The 25,239-nt window shown below is 48.5% G+C and overlaps 1 protein-coding gene across 3 annotated transcripts in view; it reads left to right on the top strand.

The window, feature by feature from the left end:
- Positions 1-20,806, top strand: part of LARP1 (La ribonucleoprotein 1, translational regulator) — a gene marked incomplete at its 5' end in the record, with an annotated part of 53,368 nt that extends 32,562 nt beyond the window's left edge. The window contains 17 exons of one of the 3 annotated variants that reach the window (XM_079703899.1): positions 107-172; positions 1,116-1,290; positions 2,216-2,344; positions 2,422-2,523; positions 2,720-2,882; positions 3,714-3,858; positions 7,991-8,165; positions 8,268-8,437; positions 10,631-11,023; positions 11,825-11,948; positions 12,071-12,276; positions 12,739-12,845; positions 13,707-13,858; positions 16,623-16,767; positions 18,426-18,535; positions 18,712-18,839; positions 20,363-20,806. In XM_079703899.1, the coding sequence (XP_079560025.1) occupies positions 107-172; positions 1,116-1,290; positions 2,216-2,344; positions 2,422-2,523; positions 2,720-2,882; positions 3,714-3,858; positions 7,991-8,165; positions 8,268-8,437; positions 10,631-11,023; positions 11,825-11,948; positions 12,071-12,276; positions 12,739-12,845; positions 13,707-13,858; positions 16,623-16,767; positions 18,426-18,535; positions 18,712-18,839; positions 20,363-20,572 (2,700 nt within the window). In that variant the 3' untranslated portion in view covers positions 20,573-20,806. Of the gene's footprint in view, positions 1-106; positions 173-1,115; positions 1,291-2,215; positions 2,345-2,421; positions 2,623-2,719; positions 2,883-3,713; positions 3,859-7,990; positions 8,166-8,267; positions 8,438-10,630; positions 11,024-11,824; positions 11,949-12,070; positions 12,277-12,738; positions 12,846-13,706; positions 13,859-16,622; positions 16,768-18,425; positions 18,536-18,711; positions 18,840-20,362 lie in introns of all 3 variants that reach the window. The other 2 variants (XM_079703898.1, XM_079703900.1) reach the window with 2 other exon arrangements.
- Positions 20,807-25,239: the final 4,433 nt, after the last annotated feature.

Genomic DNA, 25,239 nt, shown 5'->3' with positions numbered 1-25,239 from the left:
CAGACTGATTTTGGCCTCTGATCTCTCGGTGGAGCTGTATTTTGGATGAGGGCCTGAATGGTGGAGGCAGGGTTACCCTGGAGCCCTCATAGAATGTGCCTTGCAGGTTGGTGACTTTGGAGATGCAATCAACTGGCCAACACCTGGAGAGATAGCCCACAAGAGTGTGCAGGTGAGTCTGTGGGGAGGGATGGGCAGGTTTGAATTCTGTCTACGTGTTCACATTTGGCCTCAAGCTTTCAGAGCCTCAGGTGTTACCTTTCTGTTTTTTTAAGAGGAGTGGTTGGTACAATATGGGCAACATTGAAATAGCTAAGAATCATTCTTTGCGCCCTTGCTGTGTGTCAGGGACTGCCAAGTGCTGTTTTTTCATCATTTCATCTAACCCTCAGTGACTCCTAGATAGGTCCTTCAGTAATTCCCATTTTACAGATGAGGCCACTGAGGCTGGGGAAGGTTAATTACTAGCCCTTGATGGCCAACTGGGGATTAGAAATCAGGTGCGTTGTATTGTTCCAAAGCCTGTGTTCTCCATCACTACACTTGGATTGCCTGTCAGTGATCATTAGGCCAGGTACCCGCCTCCAGACCACAGGTCATGGGGAAGCTTATATAGCTTTCCTGAGCCCTAGCAGAAGATGGACTCCTGGTCAGTCCTCTCCTTCCCAGCACTTCCGTTCTGGGCTGACAGCTAGGTCCCTCACTGGCTCTGGTGACACTGGCCTTCAGTTCACAGACAGGGTTGGTGTGGGCAGACCAGGGGCCAGCATCTCCTCCGTCCCACAGGTGACCTGAACTATGTGGTCCTGTTGTAGGGAGTAAAACAATTGTCCGTTGCAGGCCGCAGCCCCGGCCCTGGGGGTTGTCTCTGTCATTTAGACTTAAGGAAGCTGGAGAGACAGGTTGTCCTCTACCTCCTGCCTGTTTGACTACTCTTCCCAGCGAAAGCATCTCAGGTGTGAAAGTACGACCTTAGAATACATCCAGCCCAACCTGCCGTCACATGCTCCAGCTCCTCAATCCCGTCCTTCCAGTGACAGGGAGCTCCCTTCTTTCCCATCCCGAGAGGCTCTCAGGCTCACATCACCTCCCTGTTCCTCCGCCTCCCACTGCAGCCACAGTCCCACAAGTCTCAGCCTGCCCGCAAGCTGCCACCCAAAAAGGACATGAAGGAACAGGAGAAAGGAGAGGGGAGTGATAGTAAGGAGAGCCCGAAAACCAAATCAGATGAATCGGGGGAGGAGAAGAATGGGGATGAGGACTACCAGCGAGGCGGGCAGAAGAAGAAAGGTGAGTGACTTGGACCAGGACTCGGGAGAAGGTGGTAGGGCGGAACCAAGAAACGTCAGAATGCCAGGGCTGCTGGAGCAATCTCAGGAGCCCCCGCAAGAAGTCCTTGGGAGGCTGATGGCTGTAGGCCACTGGGTCAGCGAGCTTCACTCCAACTATCTGTCCATCAGTTCCTTTTCTTTAACAAGCATTTGGTAAGCCCTGTCCTCAGCACTGGGGCTCTAGCAGTGCAGAAGGCGGGGGCAGGGGTCTCTGCCTCAGAGTGTTCTTTGTGTGTCTTGATGCGTTGCTGTCCCGTGTTAGATTTCATTTAAAGACAGGAGTTCCCATTGCTCTGGCTGAAATGGCTAGAGTACAGGTTTGGCTGCTCTCATACATATCCAAAGGAACAGTGGTTTGACCAGGACGGAAGGTTATTTCTCTCACCTGAGAGTTGGGTGGAAGTAGGCCAGGTGCAGCTCTTTGGTTCCTTTGTCTTGCTGTGTGTTGGCTCTTCTCATTCCAGATGACTCACTCCACCTAGCAGGATGGGGAAAGGGGGGAGCAGCTCCCTGCCTTTTAGGGACTCACCCTGGAATTGACTGCTTCCACTCAGCTCCCCTGGGCGGAATTTCAGCACGTGTCTAAGGGAGCCTGAAGGTGCAGTCTTGATTCTGGGCTGTCGTGTGTCTGGTTCCAGAGGGAGTTCTCTTGACGGTGCAGAAATTGATGTTAGGAGTCAACCAAGAGTGTCCATCACAGTGAAGTCCACCACCTTCTTATTTGAGGGATGAAAATGAGGTCCAGTGAGGGAAAGGCATTTTCCCAAGGGCACCAGATGGTGATTCAGGCCTGAGACCCCAGACAGGGACAGAAGTGTTGGGGGTAGGGATGGCCAGGAGGGACCTCTCCTTCAAGCCTTTCTTGTACCCATGCTGTCCTCCAGGGAACAAACACAAGTGGGTTCCGTTGCAAATAGACATGAAGCCTGAAGTGCCCAGAGAGAAACTGGTCTCTCGCCCTACTCGCCCGCCGGAGCCACGACACACACCTGCCAACCGCGGGGAGATCAAAGGTATGCGCCTCCCACTATGGAGGGCCTGGGCACGGGGCTCCTCCTCAGGCCTGACCCGGTGCCCCCTCTCCCCATAGGGTCTGAGCCTGCCACCTACGTGCCCGTGGCCCCCCCCACCCCAGCCTGGCAACCAGAGACCAAATCGGAGCCTGCCTGGCACGACCAGGATGAGACATCGAGTGTGAAGAGTGATGGGGCTGGTGGGGCGCGGGCTTCCTTCCGTGGCCGTGGACGGGGGCGTGGTCGCGGCCGGGGACGCGGCCGGGGTGGCACTCGAAGTACGTGAGGCCCCTTTGGGCTCCGGGATGTCTGAGGGAGTGCGGTGGGGGGCGGGCAGGGGTCTCCTCTCCATCATGACGCCCGTTTCCCCCTTAGCCCATTTTGACTACCAGTTTGGCTACCGAAAGTTTGACGGTGCAGAGGGGCCACGCACCCCCAAGTACATGAACAACATCACCTACTACTTTGACAATGTCAGCAGCACTGAGCTTTACAGCGTGGACCAGGAGCTGCTTAAAGACTACATCAAACGCCAGATGTAAGTGGACAGGCGCCTTCTTCCTGGAGACATGGGTAGGGTAGGATTGGGGGCTGCCGGAGGATGTTAGCCTGGTAGAGTAGGGCTGTGCAGGCCCTTCTGGTGCTAGCAGCACTTGCTGCCTCTGGCTGGAGCTGAAAAAGGTAACTTGAGAGAACTATACTACTATTTAAAAAATTAATTAGTTAATTTTTTTAAAAGGAGAGAAAATGTCTAGATTCTACTCTGCTTTATCCCTTTATCTGTAATGGCAGCATTCAGAATGCTAGCATTATTGGTGAGCCTCAGTGCTCCGTGCTTTATAGGCATTCTCTTATTTAGTCCTATAGTTGTCTATTTAGTTTTTATGAGCTGGGTTTTATCCCCTTTTTATTGATGAGCATACAGGCCCACTAACTTGCCTAACTGGTAAGTGACAAGGCACAGATTTGAGTCCATTTCTGTCTGATTTGCAAAACCTTAACTCCTAACCTCTCTAATATGTTGTTTCTCAGTCCAGTGGGGGAGCCATACAAGGAAGTAGATCATTGCAGAAGAGTGTGATAAGTGGCTTAGGAGCAGAAGAGAAAGTGACCAGCAATACTGGGACTGGGTTTTAAAGGAGGATGAGGAGCTTGTCAGGCATACAAAGAGGCTGAAGGGCAGAGAGAAGTGTGACCCAAGGTTAGGGAGCCATGAAAGGATAACATCATCTCTTTTCAGCCTTTAGGACTGTAAGTACAGTAGGGACAGGGTTGGTCAGAGGCTATGTGAGCTTCCTGGAGTGTACAGAACAAGGAAGGCATATTCACAAATGATGAAGCAATCATACTTCTTCTCCCCTCCACCTAGTGAATACTACTTCAGCGTGGACAATTTAGAGCGAGACTTCTTCCTGCGACGGAAAATGGACGCTGACGGTTTCCTTCCCATCACACTTATTGCGTCCTTCCACCGAGTACAGGCCCTTACCACTGACATTTCACTCATTTTTGCGGTATGTCTCCCTCCCTGGGGCTGGGGTGCAGAGGAAAGAAAGATCCTTACTTAAGGAGCTGGCATTTGGGCCAAGGCAGAAAACCCTGGAAGAGTCCCCATCTCATTACTTATGCTAAGATTCCAAGGCTTGGCCAGCCTCTCTCTCTCTCTCTCTCTCTCCCTCCCCCTCCCTCCCCCTCCCCCTCCCTCCTCTCTCTCTCTCTCTCTCTCTCCCCCTCCCTCCCCTCCCCCTCCCCCTCCCTCCTCCCTCCCTCCCTCTCTCTCTCTCTCTCTCCCCCCTCCCTCCCCCTCCCCTCCCTCTTCTCTCTCTCTCTCTCCCCCTCCCCCTCCCCCTCCCTCCTCCCTCCCTCTCTCTCTCTCTCTCTCTCTCTCTCTCTCTCTCTCTCTCCCCTCCCCACACCCATCCCTTTATTATGGAAAATTTACAAAAGTAGACACAATGGTGTAATGAGCCCATCACCCAGCCTCAGCATCTATCAGCTCGTGACCAGTCTTACTCCATCTGTCTCCTCGTGTTTCCTTTCCCAAATTACTTTGAAGGAACTCTCCGGTAATCTGACATTTCATCCATGTTTCAGTATCTGTGTCTAAAAGATAAAGGCATGTTAAAAAAAATAATCAGTATATGATTATTGCATGTAAAAATATTAACAGTTCTTTCATATCACCAAATATCTGGTCAGTTGCAAATTCACCCCACTTGTCAAAAGTGTTTTGTTTTGGTAGTTTATGAGAATCAGGATCCAGATAAGACCAATATATTGTCTTATTAAGTCTCCTCCCTCTCTTTTTCCTTGCAGTTTATTTTTTGAATATGCTAGACTGTATATCTTGTAGAATTTTCCATAGGACAGAGTGGTATCATTTCACATGTTCTTCTGTACTCCAATTTTTTTTGTAAATTGGTTATTGAGAGGCCTGATGAGATTCAGGTTTTGGTTGTTTTTTTTTTTTTTTCCCCTACTCGTCAAGAATACTTCATAGATAGTGATATATTCTCTCAGATGGCACTTAATGCTTCACTTGGTTCTCTTTTTTGCCGTGTAAGCTGCAAGTCACTGCTTGTTATACTTCATTAGGGGCTACAAAATGTTTATATTCTGTCAATCTGTCTTTATTTGTTAGCTGGAATACCTCTTTAAGGAGGTACTTTGCATTATCAACTATTTGGTTACCAAGAAGTATATACTTTGTACAGGAAGGGCAGATAAGTGCTTGATCTTTTCCTTTGTTAACCAGTTTTCAGAATTATGAGCTGATCCCTAATAACCTTCAAAGGTGAACAGTGAGTTTTGAGTTTGTTTTTTGTGTGTTAGTATCATTTAATATCATTACAAACTTATAGGTTCAAATGTTTTGTTTATTTCAACTTATTGTAGTTATTATGCTGAATCAAATTGTTGTGTCTTTGGCCAGTGGGACCCTGGTTCATCTTGTACATTTCCTGTCCCAAATCTGAAATTGGCCGTTTTTTTTAAGGAACTCTAGGTCCTCTATTTTGGGGAAGTGGTATTTTTGGTATTTAGATAACACAGTTTGATTTGTAGCGGTGTTTATTGCTACTTGATTGGTCGACGTTTCTAGAGGTTTTTGTTTGTTTGTTTGTTTTAATAAAATACATCATGAGATTATACTGATATTTTCTATTAAAATTTCTGTAGGGTCTATACATAACTCCAAGTATCTTTTATTTGTAACTACTACTTTCTCCCATGCCAAAAATCCTAATTCCTAACAACATCAACATAACTATTCTTTTTTTTTTTTTTTGCGGTACGCGGGCCTCTCACTGTTGTGGCCTCTCCCGTTGCGGAGCACAGGCTCCGGACGCGCAGGCTCAGCGGCCATGGCTCACGGGCCCAGCTGCTTCGCGGCATGTGGGGTCTTCCCGGACCAGGGCACGAACCCGTGTCCCCTTCATCAGCAGGCGGACTCTCAACCACTGCGCCACCAGGGAAGCCCTATTCATTTGTTTTACTCTACAGTTTATACACATTATACTTATAGTACCTCTCCTACTCCTAAAAAGGTTTTTTCCTATTTATACAGTCAGTGACTATTTTCAACTTGAAATAATGTTTTTGTGGTTGTTTCTTTAACTTAATATATATTAGTTTCATTAGTTTCGCTTTGCTTTCACGTTTTGGGGATTGCTTTTTTACCCCTTCATATTTGTTTTACATTTATAGAAAACATTTATGTGGTTCCAAAGTCAGATGGTATGTTCATAGAAGCCCGACTTAAAATTTTCTTACTTACACCTTTTTCCCTTTCTTTTACTATAAGCAACCTTTTTTGAATCTTTCTATTAAAAAACTCAAGTAAATGCCTCTGTGTGTATTATATACTTCCCCTTTCTTAGATCAACGGTAACATATGGCACATGTATTTCTTCACACTTTTTTTGCTTTCACTTAATATATCTGGGAGCTGACGTGTAGTAGTAGTAGAAGAAAGGTACTCCTCATTCTTATTTACAGGTGCGTATATATATATAATCTTCTCATGTTTTAGCCAGTGTCTTTGGTTTAGATTTCTAGAAGTGGGATGGTTGAACTGAAAGGCAAATGCATATGTAATTTTGCTAGCTGTTACCTGATTCCCTTTCTATTGGGTGTGCCTTTTGCATTCTCACCAGCAGTATATGAGAGTGCCTCTTCCCCAGCCTCACCAACAGAGTATCTTGTCACATGTTAAAATGTTTTCCTCTTCCATTTAAAAGATTTTTATTTTTTTTAATTTTATTTTTAATAAATTTATTTATTTTATTTTATTTATTTTTGGCTGCACTGGGTCTTTGTTGCTGCGCGCGGGCTTTCTCTAGTCGCGGTGAGCGGAGGCTACTCTTAGTTGCGGTGCGCGGGCTTCTCTTGTTGCGGAGCACAGGCTCTAGGTGCACAGGCTTCAGTAGTGGCTCGTGGGCTCTAGAGCGCAGGCTCAGTCGTTGTGGCTCACGGGCTTAGCTGCTCTGCGGTATGTGGGATCTTCCCGGACCAGGGCTGGAACCCGTGTTCCCTGCATTGGCAGGCAGATTCTTAACCACTGCACCACCAGGCAAGCCCCTACAAGATTTTTAAAAGGAAACTCTTCTCCCCCCTCCATTTTTCACCCTTTTCCCAGAGATAAACACCTGTAGCACTTTACCTGTGAATCCCAGAAAAATTTGTGTGCATTTGTATGTTTTTACTTAAAAATTCAAACACCAAAAAATTCAAACACCAGTGGGATCTTTTTGGTTTTTTTAAGTCTTTATTTAATTTGTTACAATACTGCTTCTGTTTTATGTTTCGGTTTTTTGTCCTCAAGGCATGTGGGATCTTAGCTCCCCCACCAGGCATCAAACCCTCACCCCCTGCATTGGAAGGCAGTCTTTTTTTCGTTTTAATTAATTAATTAATTAATTTGGTGGCGCTGAGTCTTAGTTGCGTCAGGCAGGCTCCTTAGTTGAGGCAGACGGGCTCCTTGGTTGCGGCATGTGACCTCTTTAAGTTGCAACATGCATGTGGGATCTAGTTCCCCGACGAGGGATTGAACCCGGGCACCCTGCACTGGGAGCGTGGAGTCTTACCCACTGCGCCACCAGGGAAGTCCCTGGAAGGTGAAGTCTTAACCACTGGACCGCCAGGGAAGTCCCCCAATGGGATCTTAAACTCACTGACCTACACCTGGTTTTTTGTGACTCTTACCACCTCAGCACATTTGAAGCTGATTTTTAAGCCTGAATGGTGTTCCGTTGAGTGGATGTGCCATAATTGGTTTAAATTGCTTATGTGGTGGCAAGTGTAGGTAGTTTCCGGTTTTTTCCTTTTACAGACAATGTTGCTGTGAATGGCCTTGTATCCAGATCTTATACATGTTGTCACCTGTTTGTGCAAGTATTTCTCTGGGGCTGATTCCTGGAAGTAGAATGGCAGGGTCAAAGGGCAGGTGTGTTTTTCATGTTGGTACCCTCCTACAAGTTTGAACGTCTCACCCGTCCGCTGGTCGTGGAAGATGGTACCAGTTTTCTTATACCCCTGCCAGCACTGGACTTATCCCTGGGCTCATGGGGCTCAGTCATCCACCAGCTTCCAAGATCTCCGTCTGTCCGTGTCTTTCCTCTGCATCGTCTCCCTCTTTCTCCCCTGCAGGCCCTAAAGGACAGCAAGGTGGTGGAGATCGTTGATGAAAAAGTCCGCCGAAGGGAGGAGCCAGAGAAATGGCCTCTTCCTGGTCCCCCAATAGTGGATTATTCCCAGACTGATTTCTCCCAGCTTCTCAACTGCCCAGAGTTTGTGCCCCGCCAGCACTATCAGAAGGAGACAGGTAGGTACCCTGCTGGCATGTGGATGCCTCCCTGTTGCCCTTGTCCTCTGGCCGTCAGGAGGAGGGCTGGAGGGATGAGGATCTCCCCTTTCCACCCTTTAGAGTCGGCGCCTGGCTCTCCCCGTGCTGTCACCCCAGTGCCAACTAAAACAGAGGAGGTCAGCAACCTAAAGACCCTGCCCAAGGGCCTGTCTGCCAGCCTCCCTGACCTGGATTCTGAGAACTGGATTGAAGTGAAGAAAAGACCTCGGCCCTCCCCAGCACGACCCAAGGTGGGTGAGGCCTGCCACCCACCCTAGGTTCTAGGGGCCTGGCCTGGAGTGTGGGGAGGGGTGTTACAAAGGCACAGAGCTCTGGGCTTGTAGGGGCTGGCAGGCAAGCTGGGTGGCTCAGGGTTGTAATGCGAGCTGGCGGTCACCAGTGACTGCAGGAAGGCTGATATGGCCTGTTTCCGTTTCCAGTGGGGATCACCCCTCAGGACAACCTTAGCTCCGTGAGATCCTGAATGGCATTTTTCACAGGAGGAGATCATGCAGCCTCTGGCAGCAGTGTCTCATTATGTATTAAGTGTTTCTTAATACTTGCCCGTTCTTTTTGTTTTTGGCCACTCCATGTGGCATGCGGGATCTTAGTTCCCCGACCAGGGATCGAACACATGCTCCCTGCAGTGGCAAAGTGGAGTCTTAACCACTGGGCTGCCAGGGAAGTCCCTTGGCTGTTCTTTTGACCCCATCTAAATCCCTGGGGCTGCATTTTTAGTGCCTTCCCCCTGAATTTGTCCTCACTGTCCCATATATAAGCCCCTCAGACCTTCTGAAGAGGGAAGGGAGGGAGAGCAGACACATGGTCTGGATAGAGTCTAGACTAGAACACAGGTCTCCTGTCATTGCTGACTGCTGACCTTGGGAAGCTTCTTTAATATCTCAAGGCTTCATTTTCTCCTTCTTCGGATGGAAGTAAGGAGGGATTAGACTGCTCTAGAAATAGTAAAGCAATATATGAATAGCTCACATTTAGTCCCCTATTAGAGAACTGTTCCAATCTCAAACTAAAATTACTGCCCCCTTTCCAGGAGCAGACTTTTGCTCCATTCAACTGCCCATTGCCGTCCCTTCTTTGGAGACCTTCTTGGTCTGGGGCTTGTGAGGAGGCCTCAGAGGTGACCTTGGACTTTGGGTTTATGGAATTCTGTGCTCCCTTTTCCATTGTGACCACCCCCCTCAACTCCTGCGTCCTCCCTTCCTGTTTATACCCCGACTTCCCAGTCTGTTCTGGCTGCAGTCTTCCAGAAAGTGTCAGAGGTTAGGCTGGAGTCATCAGGAGAGGGTAGGGTAGTAAGTGCACAAGGACCTGACAGAGTTCAGTTCAGTGCTGCCGACTGCAAAGGCTCTGGAAAGGTGGAGCCGTGCTTAGCCCCCATTCCAGAATTCGAGCCCCCACTGCCACCTGACCTATCGTGAACCTTCCAAAAGAGAATAGGGTTAGAGTTTATGCAGAAAGCGCTTTGCACAGCAGGGAATTGACGTTTAGATATATACTAGGGGGTAGACGAATGCTTTACCTCCAAAATTTCGGATAAATTCAGCCTATCAACACTCTGAAATACTTTGTTTTGGCTGAAAGCAGTCTTGTTTTCTCTTGCCTTTGGGACATGCTGTGTTTTTGTTTGTTTTGTTTTTTGCCTCTCACCATCTTTGTCCCTGCCTTCATCTGGCTTACTTATGCGTGTCCTTTCATAGTCACTTCCTCTGGGAAGCCTTCCCTGACTGTCCCCACTCCCACCCCCAGTTGGTTAAGTGCTACTCCCTGTGTACTCCCACGAGGCCTATTTATAGTCCTTCCCACAACACACTGCAGTTGGTTGGTTGGTTGACTTTTTCTCCCACTGAACTGAGAGCTCCATAAATTCAAGGACCTGGTCTTGTTCTTTATTCTGCTCTTGGGGTCTTCGTACAGGGCCTGGTACCAGTGGGTACTTGCCCATTTATCAAGTAGTGGAACACGTGCTGTTGCTAGATCCCAGTCTAAGTACTGGATATGATGGAAGGCAAGGCAGCTGTGGTTCTTGCCCGATGAAGCTTCCAGTTTATTGGGAGGTGTTGGGGATGGACAAATGGATGAATCAGCCTGTTGAACTTGTACCCACTCTCAGGCCAGGTGCTGTGGGGGATACACATTTAGGTAAATGAGAGTGCAGTTCCTAACTGCAGGGAACTTGTTATCTCAGTGTTTATGAATGACTGTGATGTGAGCTGTGAGTGGAGAAACCTGGACTCGAACGGGACATCCTTTTTCCATGAGGCTGACTCCGAGGCTGACAGCTGTGACTTGCTGGCATTATCAGGGCCGCAGTTGTAACAGTCCCATGTTGAGGGGTCAGGGCTTCTCCCAGGGCACAGCGACAGAGCCTGGTATAAGGTGATTCCCTGGTGATTCCCTTTCTCCTTGGTCTGCCCCCATGTTAGAAGTCAGAGGAGCCCAGGTTCCTCCACCCGACCACTCTGCCTCAGCAACTGCCCTCTCAGCAGCTGATATCCAAGGATCAAGACGAGCAAGAGGAACTGGATTTCCTGTTTGACGAGGAAATGGAGCAGATGGATGGGCGGAAGAACACCTTTACCGCCTGGTCTGATGAGGACTCTGACTATGAGATTGATGACCGGGATGTCAACAAGATCCTCATTGTCACCCAGACGCCACCTTACATGCGCCGGCACCCAGGGGGGGACCGCACAGGCAACCACACCTCGCGTGCCAAGATGAGCGCTGAGCTGGCCAAGGTCATTAACGATGGGCTCTTCTACTACGAGCAGGACCTGTGGACTGAGAAGTTTGAACCCGAGTATTCCCAGATCAAGGTGAGTCTTGGGCATGGCAGTGGTGGTGGGGCCTGGGGTGCCTGTAACGTGTGGAAGAGGAAGGCTTACAAGCCGTGTGACCTTGGGCACAGAGCCTCAGCATCCTCATCTAACAGAAGGGGGTGGTGCTTGACGTGGACACTGTAGACTGTGCCAGTATGAGAGGTGGTTACTCTGCTTCGTGAGCATCCATGTTTAATGTCTTAAGTTGGCTAGGCACTTTGGTGAGGAATAGAATAAGGATTGGATTGTCATTTCTCTTCTTAAATATTTAGGCATATATAAAAGTTTAAAAGCCTTTTGAGGAACTTGCTTTGAGTGTGATATATGGAGGAAAGATAGGTCTTCTAAAAAATCACTGCTACCTGGAAACAGTCAAAACTGGTATAGTAGGTGTTTACAGAGTGGGTATGTGTGGTGGTCGGTTGGCCTTTGGTGAGCCTCTGTTGCGATTAGTAGTGTGTTTGGTGGAGATGAGGAGAGAATTGCAGGAAGAGAATCGGGGTGGGGGAGTCTACAGCACGTTCCTGGGGAGCCGGAGTCCTGACCTCAGTGCTGCTGCAGAGAGGGCTGGGCAGGTACTCCCCCATTCTGGGTTAGCACACCCACGCCTGGGTACCTGGGGTTGAGGCATAGCGACGGGGCAGCTGAGAGCCTGGGGACCAGAATTCCATGTATGTGGTCGTGGGAGCTGCCCTCTTCAGCTTCCTGCATGTCTTGATCCCTAAACAGGCTAGGGCAGTCTTCTTACCAGCATCTTCCCCACCCACCCACCCCCGCCCCATCTTGTATCCTCTGCAGCAAGAAGTCGAGAACTTCAAGAAAGTCAACATGATCAGTCGGGAGCAGTTTGACACGCTAACCCCTGAGCCCCCTGTGGACCCCAACCAGGAGGTCCCTCCTGGACCGCCTCGCTTCCAGCAAGGTGAGAGGTGACACCTGCCACCCTGGCCTGGGTGCGAGGGTCTGGAGCCGTCCGACGGGGCCTTACAGGGACAGGCGTTCACAGGCCTACCTCTGCTTACTGTCCCCACTCTGCCTCTGCAGTTCCCACTGATGCCCTGGCCAACAAGCTGTTTGGTGCCCCCGAGCCCTCCACCATTGCCCGCTCTCTACCAACCACTGTCCCAGAGTCGCCAAACTATCGCAACGCCAGGACCCCTCGCACTCCCCGGACACCGCAGCTCAAAGACTCAAGCCAGACGTCACGGTTTTATCCAGTGGTGAAGGAAGGCCGGACGCTAGATGCTAAGGTGAGGCGTTCCTGCTGAGCTGCTAAGAGTCTTGGGCTCAGTTCACTGCATTCCAGGGCTCTGCTTCTCTCTCTTGCCTTGAGCCAAGAAAGTGCCACGTCCCCCACCTGCTCCGTATTCTTAGGCTGGTGGGCCCACCAGGATTGAGTGACACATCTGCAAGATGGACTGGGCGTGGGAGTGGTGGCCGCATGTAGCCATGGTGAGGCCTAAGGAGGACTGACCAGGTGTGGGTCCTTGAGCAGATCATGTCACCAGCAAGCCTCGATCTCCTCACCTGTGAAGTAGGCGTGTCAGCTCCTAGCTTACAGCTGTGGACATCATGTGAAAATAGACATGAAAATGCTTTATAAATTGTGAGATAACTCACGCCTAGGAGGGAATCTTAGTCCTACAAATGCCTGATGCTCCTCAGTGTTGGGTGAGTACAGTTAGTAACAAGTCCCGGACTGACCTTTGCAGATGCCTCGGAAGAGGAAGACCAGACACAGCTCGAACCCACCCTTGGAGAGTCACGTGGGCTGGGTGATGGATTCCCGCGAGCACAGGCCCCGGACTGCTTCCATCAGGTATGGGACAGTGGGGAAGGGAGGTCAGGCTGACTGCAGGGCGGGCAGCACAGCCGTGACATTGATGGGACCGAGAAGAGAGAAACTCTTTGGTCTGCAAATTAAAGAAAATTTAAAGAAAGGGGCCTCATCCAAATCCAAAAAAACAGGAGTAGTCTAGAAAGCTTAATCCAGATCCCAGGAAGAGAAAGGCTGCCTTCTGAAGTGTGGCGGCCACATGGCATTCTCTCAAGAGGATAGCTCAGTTGATTTCAAAAGTGGGTGTCTCCTGCCTCCCTCAAGATAGCTAGGGAGTTGAATAAAGATACAGATTCCTGGACCCCACCCTGGATCTCCTGACTGAGCTTCAGGGAGTAGGGCCCAGATTCCTTTTATTTTTTCTCAGTAAAACTACCCCAGTGTTCTCAGTTCCAAAGCAAGATTTGGGAGCCACTGACCTATGCAGTCTATTCCCTGCAAACATAGGCATGGTTTTAAGAAAAATATGTTTGGGTTAACCCATTACAGCTCATTAAGGAAAGTTAAATGTTAACACGGGATAAGTAAATGGCTAAAAGCTCAGGTTTGGGCATTGTACAGATCTGGGAAGTTAAATATTAGTTCTGTGACCCAGGGCAAGACTCCCAGTCTCTGTGAGCCCCAGTGACCTCTTTGTTAAAAAAGCATCCAAAGGTTGGTATAAAGAGTGAGACCCATGGATATAATAAGTTACGGGCCTAGCACAGTACCTGGGCCTCTTTCTTTGTTGCACTGTGAGAGGCTGGATCTTGGCTGCTGGAAGAGACCAGAGAGGCCCCTCCTATTTGATGGCTGGCAGCTCTGAGGAACCTGGTGACACTATCTGTTTCATGGTCTCTATAGCTCCAGCCCCTCAGAAGGCACGCCTGCGGTTGGCAGCTATGGCTGTACCCCTCAATCGCTGCCCAAGTTCCAGCATCCTTCCCACGAGCTGCTCAAGGAAAACGGCTTCACACAACACGTCTACCACAAGTATCGTAGGCGCTGCCTTAACGGTAAGAGGCACAGAGGGAGAGGGCTGAGCTTCCTGGACCACTACTTAGATCCAGTGTAAGGGCTGGTGGAGCAGGTGACTATTTTCTCTAACCTCAGAGCAAGAAGTGACATGACAAAATAGCCAGGTAGTTTTGGAATACAGGAGGCAAAAAGAATCTGGTGCTTAGAACATTCCTGTTCCTTGATCTTTCTCTATTGATATAAAAAATACCAAGAATTTTCCTGTGTCTGGCAAGACCACCAGTGTCACAAAACGGTGTGCATGAGACAGCATATGTTCTCTAGAGCAGTGATGGCCTGTGGACCAAATCCAGCCAGCAGCCTATCTTTGTACGGCCATGGAGCTGAGAGCAGTTTTTTACATTTTTGAGTGCTTGTGGGTTGGGGAGGGAGAGGATTTATGACAGAGACCATATGTGACCTGCAAAGCCTAAAATACTTAACTCTCCAGCCTCTCACAGAAAAAGAGATGGCTGACCCCTGCTCTAGATGAGACTGCAAGGAGAGAGCCTCTCTAGACACTCTCACCTGTTACCTTTCATCACAGAGGAGATAGCTTTTAACTGTAGGTTTCTGTCAGGTTGTTTCTAAAGATGCTCAGAGTCAATCTGAATGCTCACTTTGAGTTATTAAGTCACTCAACCCCCTTTTATTCAGCAAAACAAGGTTGCTAAATGCTTGGTTCATCTACCTTCTCTCTTCGTGTGTGTGTGTGTTTGTGTGTGTGTGTGTGTGTATATGTAATTTATGGAGATACAGTTTACATACCATACCGTTCATCCACTTAAAGTGTACAGTGCAGTCAGTGCCTTTTAGTATATTTAGGAGTTGTGCATCCATCACTAGAATCCGTTTTAGGACATTTTCATTACCTTAGAAGTAAACCCTGTGCCCCTTACTAGTCGTTCCCCACCCCCTGCCTCCCCAACTCCTCCCAGGCCTATGCAACCACCACTCTGCTCTCTGTCTTTATGGATTTGCCTGTTCTGGACTTTTCATATACATGGAATCATACAATATGTAGTCCTTTGTGACTGGCTTCTTTCCCTTAGCATAATAATTTCAAGGTTCATTATACGTTGTACTATGTATCAGTACTTCATTCCTTTTTATTATCAAACAACGTTCCAGGGCTTCCCTGGTGGCGCAGTGGTTGAGAGTCCACCTGCTGACGCAGGGGACACGGGTTTGTGACCCAACCTGGGAGGATCCCACATGCCGTGGAGCGGCTGGGCCCGTGAGCCATGGCCGCTGAGCCTGCGCGTCTGGAGCCTGTGCTCCACAATGGGAGAGGCCACAGCAGTGAGAGGCCCCCGTACCGCAAAAAAACAAACAAAAAAAACAAACGTTCCACTATGGATGTACCACATGTTGTTTATCCATTCATCAATCAATGGACATTTTGGGTTTCTGCTTTTTGTCTATCATGAGTAATGCTGCTTTGAACATTCCTGTACACGTTTTTGTGTGGACATAGGTTTTCATTTATCTTGAGTGGAAGAGCTGGGATTCCTGGGTCATATCATAGTGTAACTCTGTGTAACCTTTTGAGGAACTGCAAGACTGATTTCCAAAGTGGCAGCACTATTTTATATTCTTAACAGCAGTGTATGAGGGTTCTGATTTCTCCACATCCTCCCAAAACTTGTTATAGTCTATCTTTTTGAGTATAGCCATCCTAGTGAGTATGCAGTGATACCTTTTTATGGTTTTGATTTGATACGGTTTTGATAGCTAATAATGTTGAGCATTTTTTCATATGCTTATTGGCCATTTGTAAGAAATGTCTTCTTTGGAGAAATGTCTATTCAGATCCTTTGTCTACTTTTTAACTGGATTGTTTGTCTTTATTATTAAGTTGTAATGATTCTTTATATATTCTAAGTACAAGCTCCTTATCAGATAACATAATTAGCAAATAGTTTTTCCCATTCTGTGGGTTGTCTTTTTACCTTGTTGATCATGTCCTTTTAAGAACAAAGGTTCTGGGCTTCCCTGGTGGCGCAGTGGTTGAGAGTCCGCCTGCCGATGCAGGGGACATGGGTTCGTGCCCTGGTCCGGGAAGATCCCACATGCCGCGGAGTGGCTGGGCCTGTGAGCCGTGGCCACCTGCGCGTCCGGAGCCTGTGCTCCGCAATGGGAGAGGCCACAGCAGTGAGGGGCCTGCGTAACGCTAAATAAATAAATAAATAAATAAATATCTAGATAGATAGATAGATAGAAATAAAAAAAAGGAGAAGAGAGTTTTAAAAAAAAAAGAACAAAGGTTCTTAATTTTTTAATGATATCAGATTTTTCTATTTTTTTCTTTTGTTTCTTGTTCTTGGGTGTTTAACATATATTTTTTAATGGTACCATTTTTACTTGTTAATATTGTAGGACTGCTGAAATAATCGGTACTGATGATATAGTGAAGAATATAATTTGTTGGAGTGTACAAATTATTTGTTCATGCTTTTCCTTGTTATATAACTACACTGAGAGCAGTAACCTTTGAGGTGGAGAGCTAGACCAGGATGACCTGGTTCAGAAGCTGATGCCACCTACTTCTGGGGGTGCTCAGGCCCAGTGTCCAGCAGCAGAGCCTGACCCAGGGTAGTTAGTCCTCAATAAACACTTCCCCAAACACTTAAGGGAGCAGGCGATGAGGAAGGGAATTGGGAGGAGAAAAGACCGATGTCTTTGAGCCCCCGGATCATTTGTCCCCTGAAGCACAGGCAGCCTGGCTCTAAAACACATCTTTCCTCCTTCCTCCCCAATCAGAGCGGAAACGCTTGGGCATTGGCCAGTCTCAGGAGATGAACACTCTCTTCCGCTTCTGGTCCTTCTTCCTCCGAGATCACTTCAACAAAAAGATGTATGAGGAGTTCAAGCAGCTGGCTCTGGAGGATGCCAAAGAAGGCTACAGGTGAGTGGGATTGGGGTGAAGGCTCTGGCTGGGGCTTGGGGGCGTGGTGAGGGTTCTCTGTTGGGTCTACTTCCAGAACTGTAATTGGAAATCTATTTGTGTATATATTTCATGTACTTTGTAAAAAATTATTACTTTGAATGAGATTCAAAATTCAAAGAAGTCGGAAGGTTATATAGTGAGTGAGGAGTCTCCTTGTCCTAGTTTTACAGCCGTCTAGTTCCTTTCCCCAAAGGCAGCCAGTATTGTTAGACTCTTGTGAGTCCTTTCTAAAAATACTTTGCTTATGTAAGCAAGAACAGACCTAGGTAGTCTCCCCACACACCCCTTTTGTTTACACAAGAGATGGCCTCTATTAGATATTATTTTGCACCTCGCTTTTTTACTTAAGGCTATATTTTAGAGATCATTCTGTATCCATTTATAAATGACTTTCTTGTTCTTTTTTTGTAGCTTGTATGGTCGTACACTGTATAGATGTACCATAATTTATTTAACTAGTCTCCTATTAATAGATACTTCGGTTGCTTTCAACATTTTGCTATTCAAAAAAAAAAAACCAAAAAACTTTGAAGGGACACTTTTTCTCCCAAGTAAAATGTTTTCTCTGTAAGCAATTTGAAAAGGACCAGAAATGTTTAAAGAAGCTGGGGGAAAATGTCCTTCAGTACAGAGACAACCAGTGTTAATGTTCTGCCATATTATATATATTTAGGTCATGCAAGGAATGCCTTTGTATGTCTTATTTATCATTTATAAGCATGAGCATTTTTCCATGTTGTTAAAATACTTAACCTTTTTGCCTTCTTACAGAAGTTGTTACATGAGACAAGATCATTTGAAAATCCCAATTCCCAAAGATAACCAGTGTCAATAATATTTAATATATGTAGTCTGTGCCCTTCCAGACTTTGTGTGCATGTATAGATATAAAATTTACATATTTATTTACAACAGTGGGTTCATTCTACATATAACAGTTTGAAACGTGTTTTTTCTACTTTATAATATATTGTAAACATCTCTCAGTAGCCATGAGTGTATATTTACATTATAATTTTTAATAGATTATATTATTCTGTTGTACTAAGTTACGATGATTTTTCTTAATCGCTTCTCTAAGACATTTAAATTTTTCAAAACAATGCTGCTATGAACAATTTTGTACATCTCTACAATCTAAGTCTACATTTTTGGTCATTTCCCTGGTATATGTTCCTAGAATTGAAATTTCTGAGGTAAATGAAGAAACCTACTAATTGGCATGGTCAAATGGCTTTGCAGAGAGTTCATGCCAGTGATTGACAAACTTTGCATAAGGGACAGACAACAAATATCTTGGGCTTTGTGGGACATAAAGTCTCTGTTTCAGCTACTCTGCTGTTGTAGCAGAAAGCAACCAGTGATATTTCTTAGGCGAATGGGTGTGGGCAGGATGCTGTCGTTCATTCGGCCTCAGTTTGCTGACCCTTGGCAAACATTTAATGCTGGACTCATTGAGACTAGCATTAAATGTTAGCCTTCTCCAAGTATGCTTACCATTTTCTCAATAATCCATGTGTTTAAACTGTTTCATAGTTCATCTATCATCCAGGTGCATTTCCTGTTTTACAGATAAAGAAACTGTCCCAATTTCACTGGCTTGTGTTCTTCTACAGATATGGTTTGGAGTGCCTTTTTCGATACTACAGTTATGGCCTGGAAAAGAAGTTCCGGCTGGACATATTTAAGGACTTTCAGGAGGAAACCGTGAAGGACTATGAAGCTGGTAAGAGTCAAGAGTTGGGGCTCTGCAAGCCCTGGTCATCTCAGTCTTCTCTTCTCGGCCCCTAGCTCTGCCTGAGCTTGTCTGTATCATGTCATACCTCCCTCTCCTGAGCCTCTCTATTCTCAACTTCGCAGCAGCCAAGTCTCTCTCTACCTCTTTCTCCTCTTTCCCTGCAGGTCAGCTGTATGGGCTGGAGAAGTTCTGGGCCTTCTTGAAATATTCCAAAGCCAAAAATTTGGACATTGACCCCAAACTTCAAGAATACCTCGGCAAATTCCGACGTCTTGAAGACTTCCGAGTGGATGTGAGTGGATGTCTCTCATCTTTCCCACCCTGAGTGTCCTAGAAAGAAAACTGGACCAGACATCAGGATACCTGGAGTTTGATCCCAGCTGTGCCACTAGCTCAGGGACCCTTCCTGCCCCCATTTGGGCCTTAGTTTCTTTGTTAAACAGAGGGTGTGAGAAGTTGGGCAGTGAAGGCTAATTGGAGGGTGTATGGTTGCTCCTTCCTCCCTCTCCCATGGTGGATGTGGCTAAACCATCATAATGCTCTTTCCCTATTACCTCTAACCCTCCTTGCTGCTGTGCCCTAGTTAGAGGTGATCAGGATGAGTACCCAAGGTAAATGTCTTTCTGGGAGAGGTCAGTTCTAACCCCAGAAGTTCATAAAATATGTCTGGTTCTTCCCTGCTCCACCCACTTCATCTTCTTGGAGCAGTGACTCAACAGTGACATCCAGTGGTGGGTCAAAGTTATTACTGCTGGTTCCTCTTCTGTGCTAGGTGCTTCAGGGACTCCGGAGATAAGTAAAACTCTTTTTCCTTCAAAGAGTTTATAATGTAGTAGGGATATGCCAGTCATCTTATTCCCTTGAAACCTTTTAGCAAAAGGGCAAATAGAAGTAAATAATGGTCCTCACATTTATTTAAAAATTGACACTGATTGTGCTAGACACTTAACACTGACCTCATTTAACCTTTATAATATGAAGCAAGCAGGGTTACTGTTATCATCACTATAGCAGTGGATGAGCTGGAGCCCATGGCCAGCCAGTGAGATAGCGGCAGCGCTGCTCAGGTGTCCTGACAAAAAGATGAGTCCGTTGTCTTCCATCCTTAAGGTCTTCCTCCTTTCTGGGCCTGGAACGGGGAGTACATGTGCAGAGAATAGGGAGACCTGTTGTGAGTAGAGCAAGAAGGGCTCCACCCTTGGCGCCCAGAAAGGGAAGGAAGTGTCCTCGGGGTTACAGGACCTTTGGCAGTGGTGAGGCTAGACTGGATCCCGGTCTGACTCTCAAGATCAGTGTCCTTTTTAGGGCCTTGAGGGGCGTGAGGCAGTCCCCAGGAGCATCTGGGCCTTATGAGCGGAGGCATTGCAGCATATTGCATGCCCCGTTCTGTGTACCATCTCCTGAGCAGTGACCTCTTCTCAGAAGGGGAGCAGAAACTTGTATGGATAAAGGCCTGGGCTTCAGAGGTAGATGGGCCTGGTCCAGATTTTGTCTTTACTAGTTAAAAGCTCTGGGACCCTTGGCAAATTACTTTTCTATGCTTCGCTGTCCTCATCTGTGAAATCAGATGGTCATGTCTCCATCAAAGGGTGGTGTAGAGCACAGGAGTGACTGTGCATAAACCAGCACAAGGCTTGGCCTCTTGGCATGGAGCTGTGCTTAATAAAACGGGTGAGTAGTTTTCAGGGTTATAAACCTCTTCATCATCTACACTGGGAGGTAGGAAGTTAGGGGGTCTCTAGACAGCTCTGGCAAGGAAGGGGGTGTGGGTAAGTAGTGCTCCCTCATCACCTCTGACTCCCTCCTCTGTTGCAGCCCCCCATGGGTGAGGAGGGCAACCACAAGCGACACCCCGTGGCAGCAGGAGGTGGCAGCGGCGAGGGCAGGAGGCGGTGCCCCTCCCAGTCTTCCGGCAGGCCCTCCGCCGTGGTCAGCCAACCCCCCACACCAGCTACCGGCCAGCCCATCCGAGAAGACGCTAAATGGACAAGCCAGCACTCGGACACACAGACTTCGGGAAAGTGAAAAACCCTTTAGCCCTGGGGTTTTGTGGGGAGAAGGGATGGAGGGGGTAGGTGAGAGTCTGTGGGGGTGCCCAGTCCCAGGAGAGGGGACAGAGAAGGGACAGGCCTGTAGTCGTTAGGATGGGCCTTTGTGCTGAGTAGCAGTGTGTACACCATTTGGGCTATCAGAGGCGCCCCTGGGCAGGAGCCTCCACACACCCCTTCCCTCTTCTCTCTCCATGGCTCTTCTTCACATCCTAGCTTCTTCTGGGGGGGGGGGAGGGTAAGGGGGAAATTTTTTTTATATATATATATATATATACATATATATATATCAAGTTTTAAATTATTGATCGTTCGTCTGGATTACCAAAATCACTCTGCAGCCCTGCCCGCGGCTGGTAGGCCGCAACCCTGTTCCCCATCCACAGCTGTGTCCTGCTCCCCCGCCAGCCAACTATGCAGCCCACAGAAAGGCCCTGTGGGCCCCATTGCCCAGCACTGTTTCACAGAAGGCTCTGGCAGCGTCCCTGGGCCCCACGAGCACCAGCCCCTTGATCATCTGGGGCTTGCCATCACCTTGTTCTTGCCCTGCTGTCCCTACCACGCCCTCCTGCCATCTTCCGGGAGAAGGAAACCAAAGGATCTAGAAGTGGGGGTGGGGAAGGTTTCGGCCTCTCTCCACTCCCCTCCCCCCATGCCCCTTACTCCCCAGCCCAGAGAGACGCTGCTCGTACCAGAAGAGACTATTGAAAGATGATTTATTTTATTTTTCTCTGACCTTTCCATCCTTGGGAAAATGGAAAAGAAAAAAAAAAAAAAAAGACAAAATCGACCATAAAAGACCAAAAAAAAACCATCAGAAAACCCCCACCTAATCCACAGAAAGTGATGTCTTTCCCCTACCCTTGGAATTTTCTTGTTTTGTTCTTGGAAATAGTATTTTTTTAAAAGTTGCCTTATTGTGGAGTGGGAATCTGAAATACCCAAATGCCTGTTTTCCTCGGTGGAGTCAACTCGAAGAGCTCCCACCTTCTCTGGATGTGCCTGGGCTGGATTGACTAGAATCTGTCTCTGGATTGAGTTGCATGTACAGTGCCTCCTGCCTGTAGGCAAGAGAGTTGGGGGCGGCTCAGATCGGAGCCGTGCCCAAAATATCTCCGCTGTTGCATCATTTGAAGCTGACGTCCCGTGTCTGTACACTGCTGCCACTGTCGTGTCCTTGCTCTGCTTGCTGTTGCCTCACGCCAGGGCCCGTCCTGCCGTGACACCCTTCATCCTACCCTTGGAACGCCAAGGCCAAGTTTGCTTCAGACTGTTGGAGGACAACGTTGGCCTGGATCTGGGACACACTTGTCCTCAGCTTGACTGTCTCCCCCACCTCAGAGGGGAAAGGTGAACACTTGGCAGCTGAGGCTTGGAAACCTTTCTTGCGTTCCCTTGATAGATCTCTGAGACCTCAAGGAGGCTTTGTCTCTTAAAAGGTGGAGAGAGATGCTGTTCTCCTCCCTTGGGCCGGGTGGGTATCCCCATCTTGCGCCCCCCCCTCTGCAAGCCATCTCTGCCCACCCTCCAGTTGACCCTGCCTGGGAACAAGAGATTGAGGAGGCTTTGAGGATGGGGGAGGGCGTCCTGCCAGTTGGAGAAGCCCTGTGGCAGGAAGGTATATGTGGACATAGAGTATACCTGACTTCTCCAGCCACTGACTGCTTGACTTGGGCTGTGAATGACAGTGGAATGGCTGGAGTCTCCTGGCATCCAAAGCTAGGGAGGGTGACCCAGAACTGACCCTCACAAATGGGGCTGGATGCGGGTGTGCCAACACGCTCACCACAGGGTGGTGGGGGTCATGTGCTCACGCCTCTTGGCCCTTGTCAACTGCTTCCTCTGTCGGGCCCTAAAGTTGGGAATTGGAGACAGTATCTCAGGCTGGCTAGGGCTTGCCCTCTGTCTTGGGCGCCTCATTGCTTTGGCCTGTGCCCTCCCCCGTCTCTGCCCTCCCAGCAGTTAGTATGGGGAAGCCCATCTTAGTTCCTGTGAGCCGGTTGTCTCGAAAGCCAAGGACGAGTGTCTGGTCTCTGCTCTGACAGTGGGGTTGGAGGCCTCTCCCCGCCCCACAATGTGCCAGACACTGGACGCCCTCCTCCTTCCCTTCATTGCCTTTCTTTGCTTTGGGTTGCTCGGCCCTGTACTGTATCCAGCACCACAGAAACCTCAGTGTTTGTCCTCTGCTGGGTTTGGGGGCACAAGGAAGCCTTGGGAGTGTGGGGAAAGGCTGTTCATGCATATCTATAGTTTACTCCCAAGCCAGGGGGCTGCCATCCTCTCCCTGATCCTCCCCACAGACACCCCACAAAGAGGAAGCCCCTTTTGGGTGGGGAGGTGAGGACGTCATCTCAACACAGGCTGGGGTTGGGGGGGGCTTTTTCCTTTTTTTTCTTTCTTTCTTTTTTTTTTGTAACATGTTCGGAGTTAACGTTGCAAAGAGTAGTTTACATCTTCACTTTCTGAAGACACTTGAATTTAGGACCGATGTATCTGTGACAAGCACCATCCTCCGTGGGGATCCGAGATCGGAGACACAAAGCAGCAGCCTGCCCAAATCCTTCCGTTCATCCTGTACCCTTCCAAGATTGGTCCATGCCAACACAACCTTCGGGCATCAAACATCAGAAGGTCTGTGTACCTCAGCCCTGCTAAGGGGCAGGTTTCTCTCGTGCTCTCCTGAATCTGGGAGTAAAGGCACTACCAGTAGAGAGGGGCTGCCTGACCCTGCCCCAGCCTGGACCCCTTGGGCTCAGATCCAGGTGCAGAGCCCCCGTGTCAAAGTTGTTATGTTTTTGTTTTGTTTTATTGTAGCTCTTTTTTTCCCTTTCCTGATGATTGGTTTTTAAAAAGAAAGTTGCTCAGAAAGCCCTGGCAGTGGGGAGGGGGGGCAAGAAGGACGGCCAGCTGGGGAGGGTGGTGGCTTTTTGCCAGAAGCCTGGGTAGAGCGGTCTGGATCGCCTGGTGCCTCCTGAGCGGGGCCCCGGGTCTCTCCTGTGTGCGCAGGGCCCGGGATGTGCCCCAGCCCCACCCTCTCCTTCAGCCGCGTGGATAGCAGAGGCAGAGAAGATCAGAGCATACAGCCCATTTCTGACTGGAGAGGAAAACTTGTCACCGGCTTTGCGGAGAAGGTTCCACCTTATGCTCATAGTACGTTATCTTTACCATGTGCTAGGATATCACACTTACAAGGACAAAAAAAATGTAAAATACTTGAATGAGCTTGTATTATAACATTAATATTATTGAGAGTATCTGCTTTCCAGGCTGAAGTGATTCATTATTCTAGTCCTGCTTTAGTCGTTTGTAATTTGTGGTAATATTGCTTTTCTTTTTAATACAAAAAAATGTATAAAAATAAAAACTTGAAAAGGCAAAAGCCTGGCTGGTCTCCCATGAGGGGTGCAGCTGTTGGGTGTGTGGGGTGGAGCCTGGTTCGCCTTCCGACTGCATATATCCAGAGGAGCCTGTGCTCGGGATGTGTACATGAAACCTCTGTGGGGCTCGGCCACTGTGCTGTCGGGGAGTCTGCCCAGGGCAGGGGCTCCCGACACAGCTTCTATGGCTGCTAGTGCTTCCAGGTGGTTCCTCGGAGATCTGGAGAGCTTCTGCCAGTGTTGAATTCATGTCCGCCTTGTGTCTCAAGTGAGATGGGGGAGCTGTAGGCAGTGCCACAGACCAGAGCGACACCAGTCCAGCAGCTGGAATTCCAGGACTTCAGGCACTGGCTGTGACTTGGCATGGTGTCAGGGCACAGCCAGGAAGATAGAAGTTGCTGTGACTCCTCACTGGACAGACTTGCCTGCGGGGTATAAAGGAGGGACCAACACTCTGGCCCTGTGGAATCCAGGTCGGCCACCGAGCCCTGAGGATTGACTCCGGGAAGGAAGGATGAGCGCTCCCACTGGGACTGGCCCCTGAGCTGCTGGTGCCTCTCCCTGGCCCGTGAGGCCAGGCACCAGCAGTGATAACAGTCTGAATGCCGGCCTGGCCTCAGGGTGTCATTACAAAACTAAAAATGAACCTTGTTTACTCATTCACTGACAGCTATTTGTCTCCTGGGCCTGGCACTTGAGCGTCCCATCAGAAATGGTTTTCCAGACAACTCCACCTTGTGTCAGGTGAACAGGAACTTTAAGAGCACCGATGGCCTGCAGGGGCCAAAGGTGAGGCTAGGAGACAGTGGGCAGGGCTTCTGCAGGCCGCTCTGGGAAGAGGAAGACATTCATTCAACCTTACTTCCATGGCTTGCTGGGAATACTCTGAAAGAAGCCACAGAGTGTTTCCTTGTGCTGCTGTGGCGCCCAGACACCATGTGGTCATGATGCCGGAACGACTCACGTAGGGAGAGAAAAACCCAAGTATCCACTGCAGTCAAAGGAGACCGGTTGGTTTTCCATGCTTTCTCCATTCACATTTTCTTCTGCCAGTGTTGAGACCTCGACCTTTCCTTGAGGCTATTTGGTAACCAGTGGCGGGGCCAGGCCCAGCGACCTGCCTAAGAAAAAGGGTGAGAGAACGAAGCCCCTCGCCCCTCTGCGCCCCAGCAGTACCTCCAGGTCTACAGATGATAAAAGGAGAAAGACCGCCACTCTTCCCCTTTCTCCACACTCCTCATTCCCGACCCTCGCTTAGTGCACTGAA

Source organism: Hyperoodon ampullatus (genome assembly GCF_949752795.1).
Source record: "Hyperoodon ampullatus genome assembly, chromosome: 4".
NCBI lineage: Eukaryota > Metazoa > Chordata > Mammalia > Artiodactyla > Ziphiidae > Hyperoodon > Hyperoodon ampullatus.
This window is presented reverse-complemented; position numbering and strand designations above follow the sequence as displayed.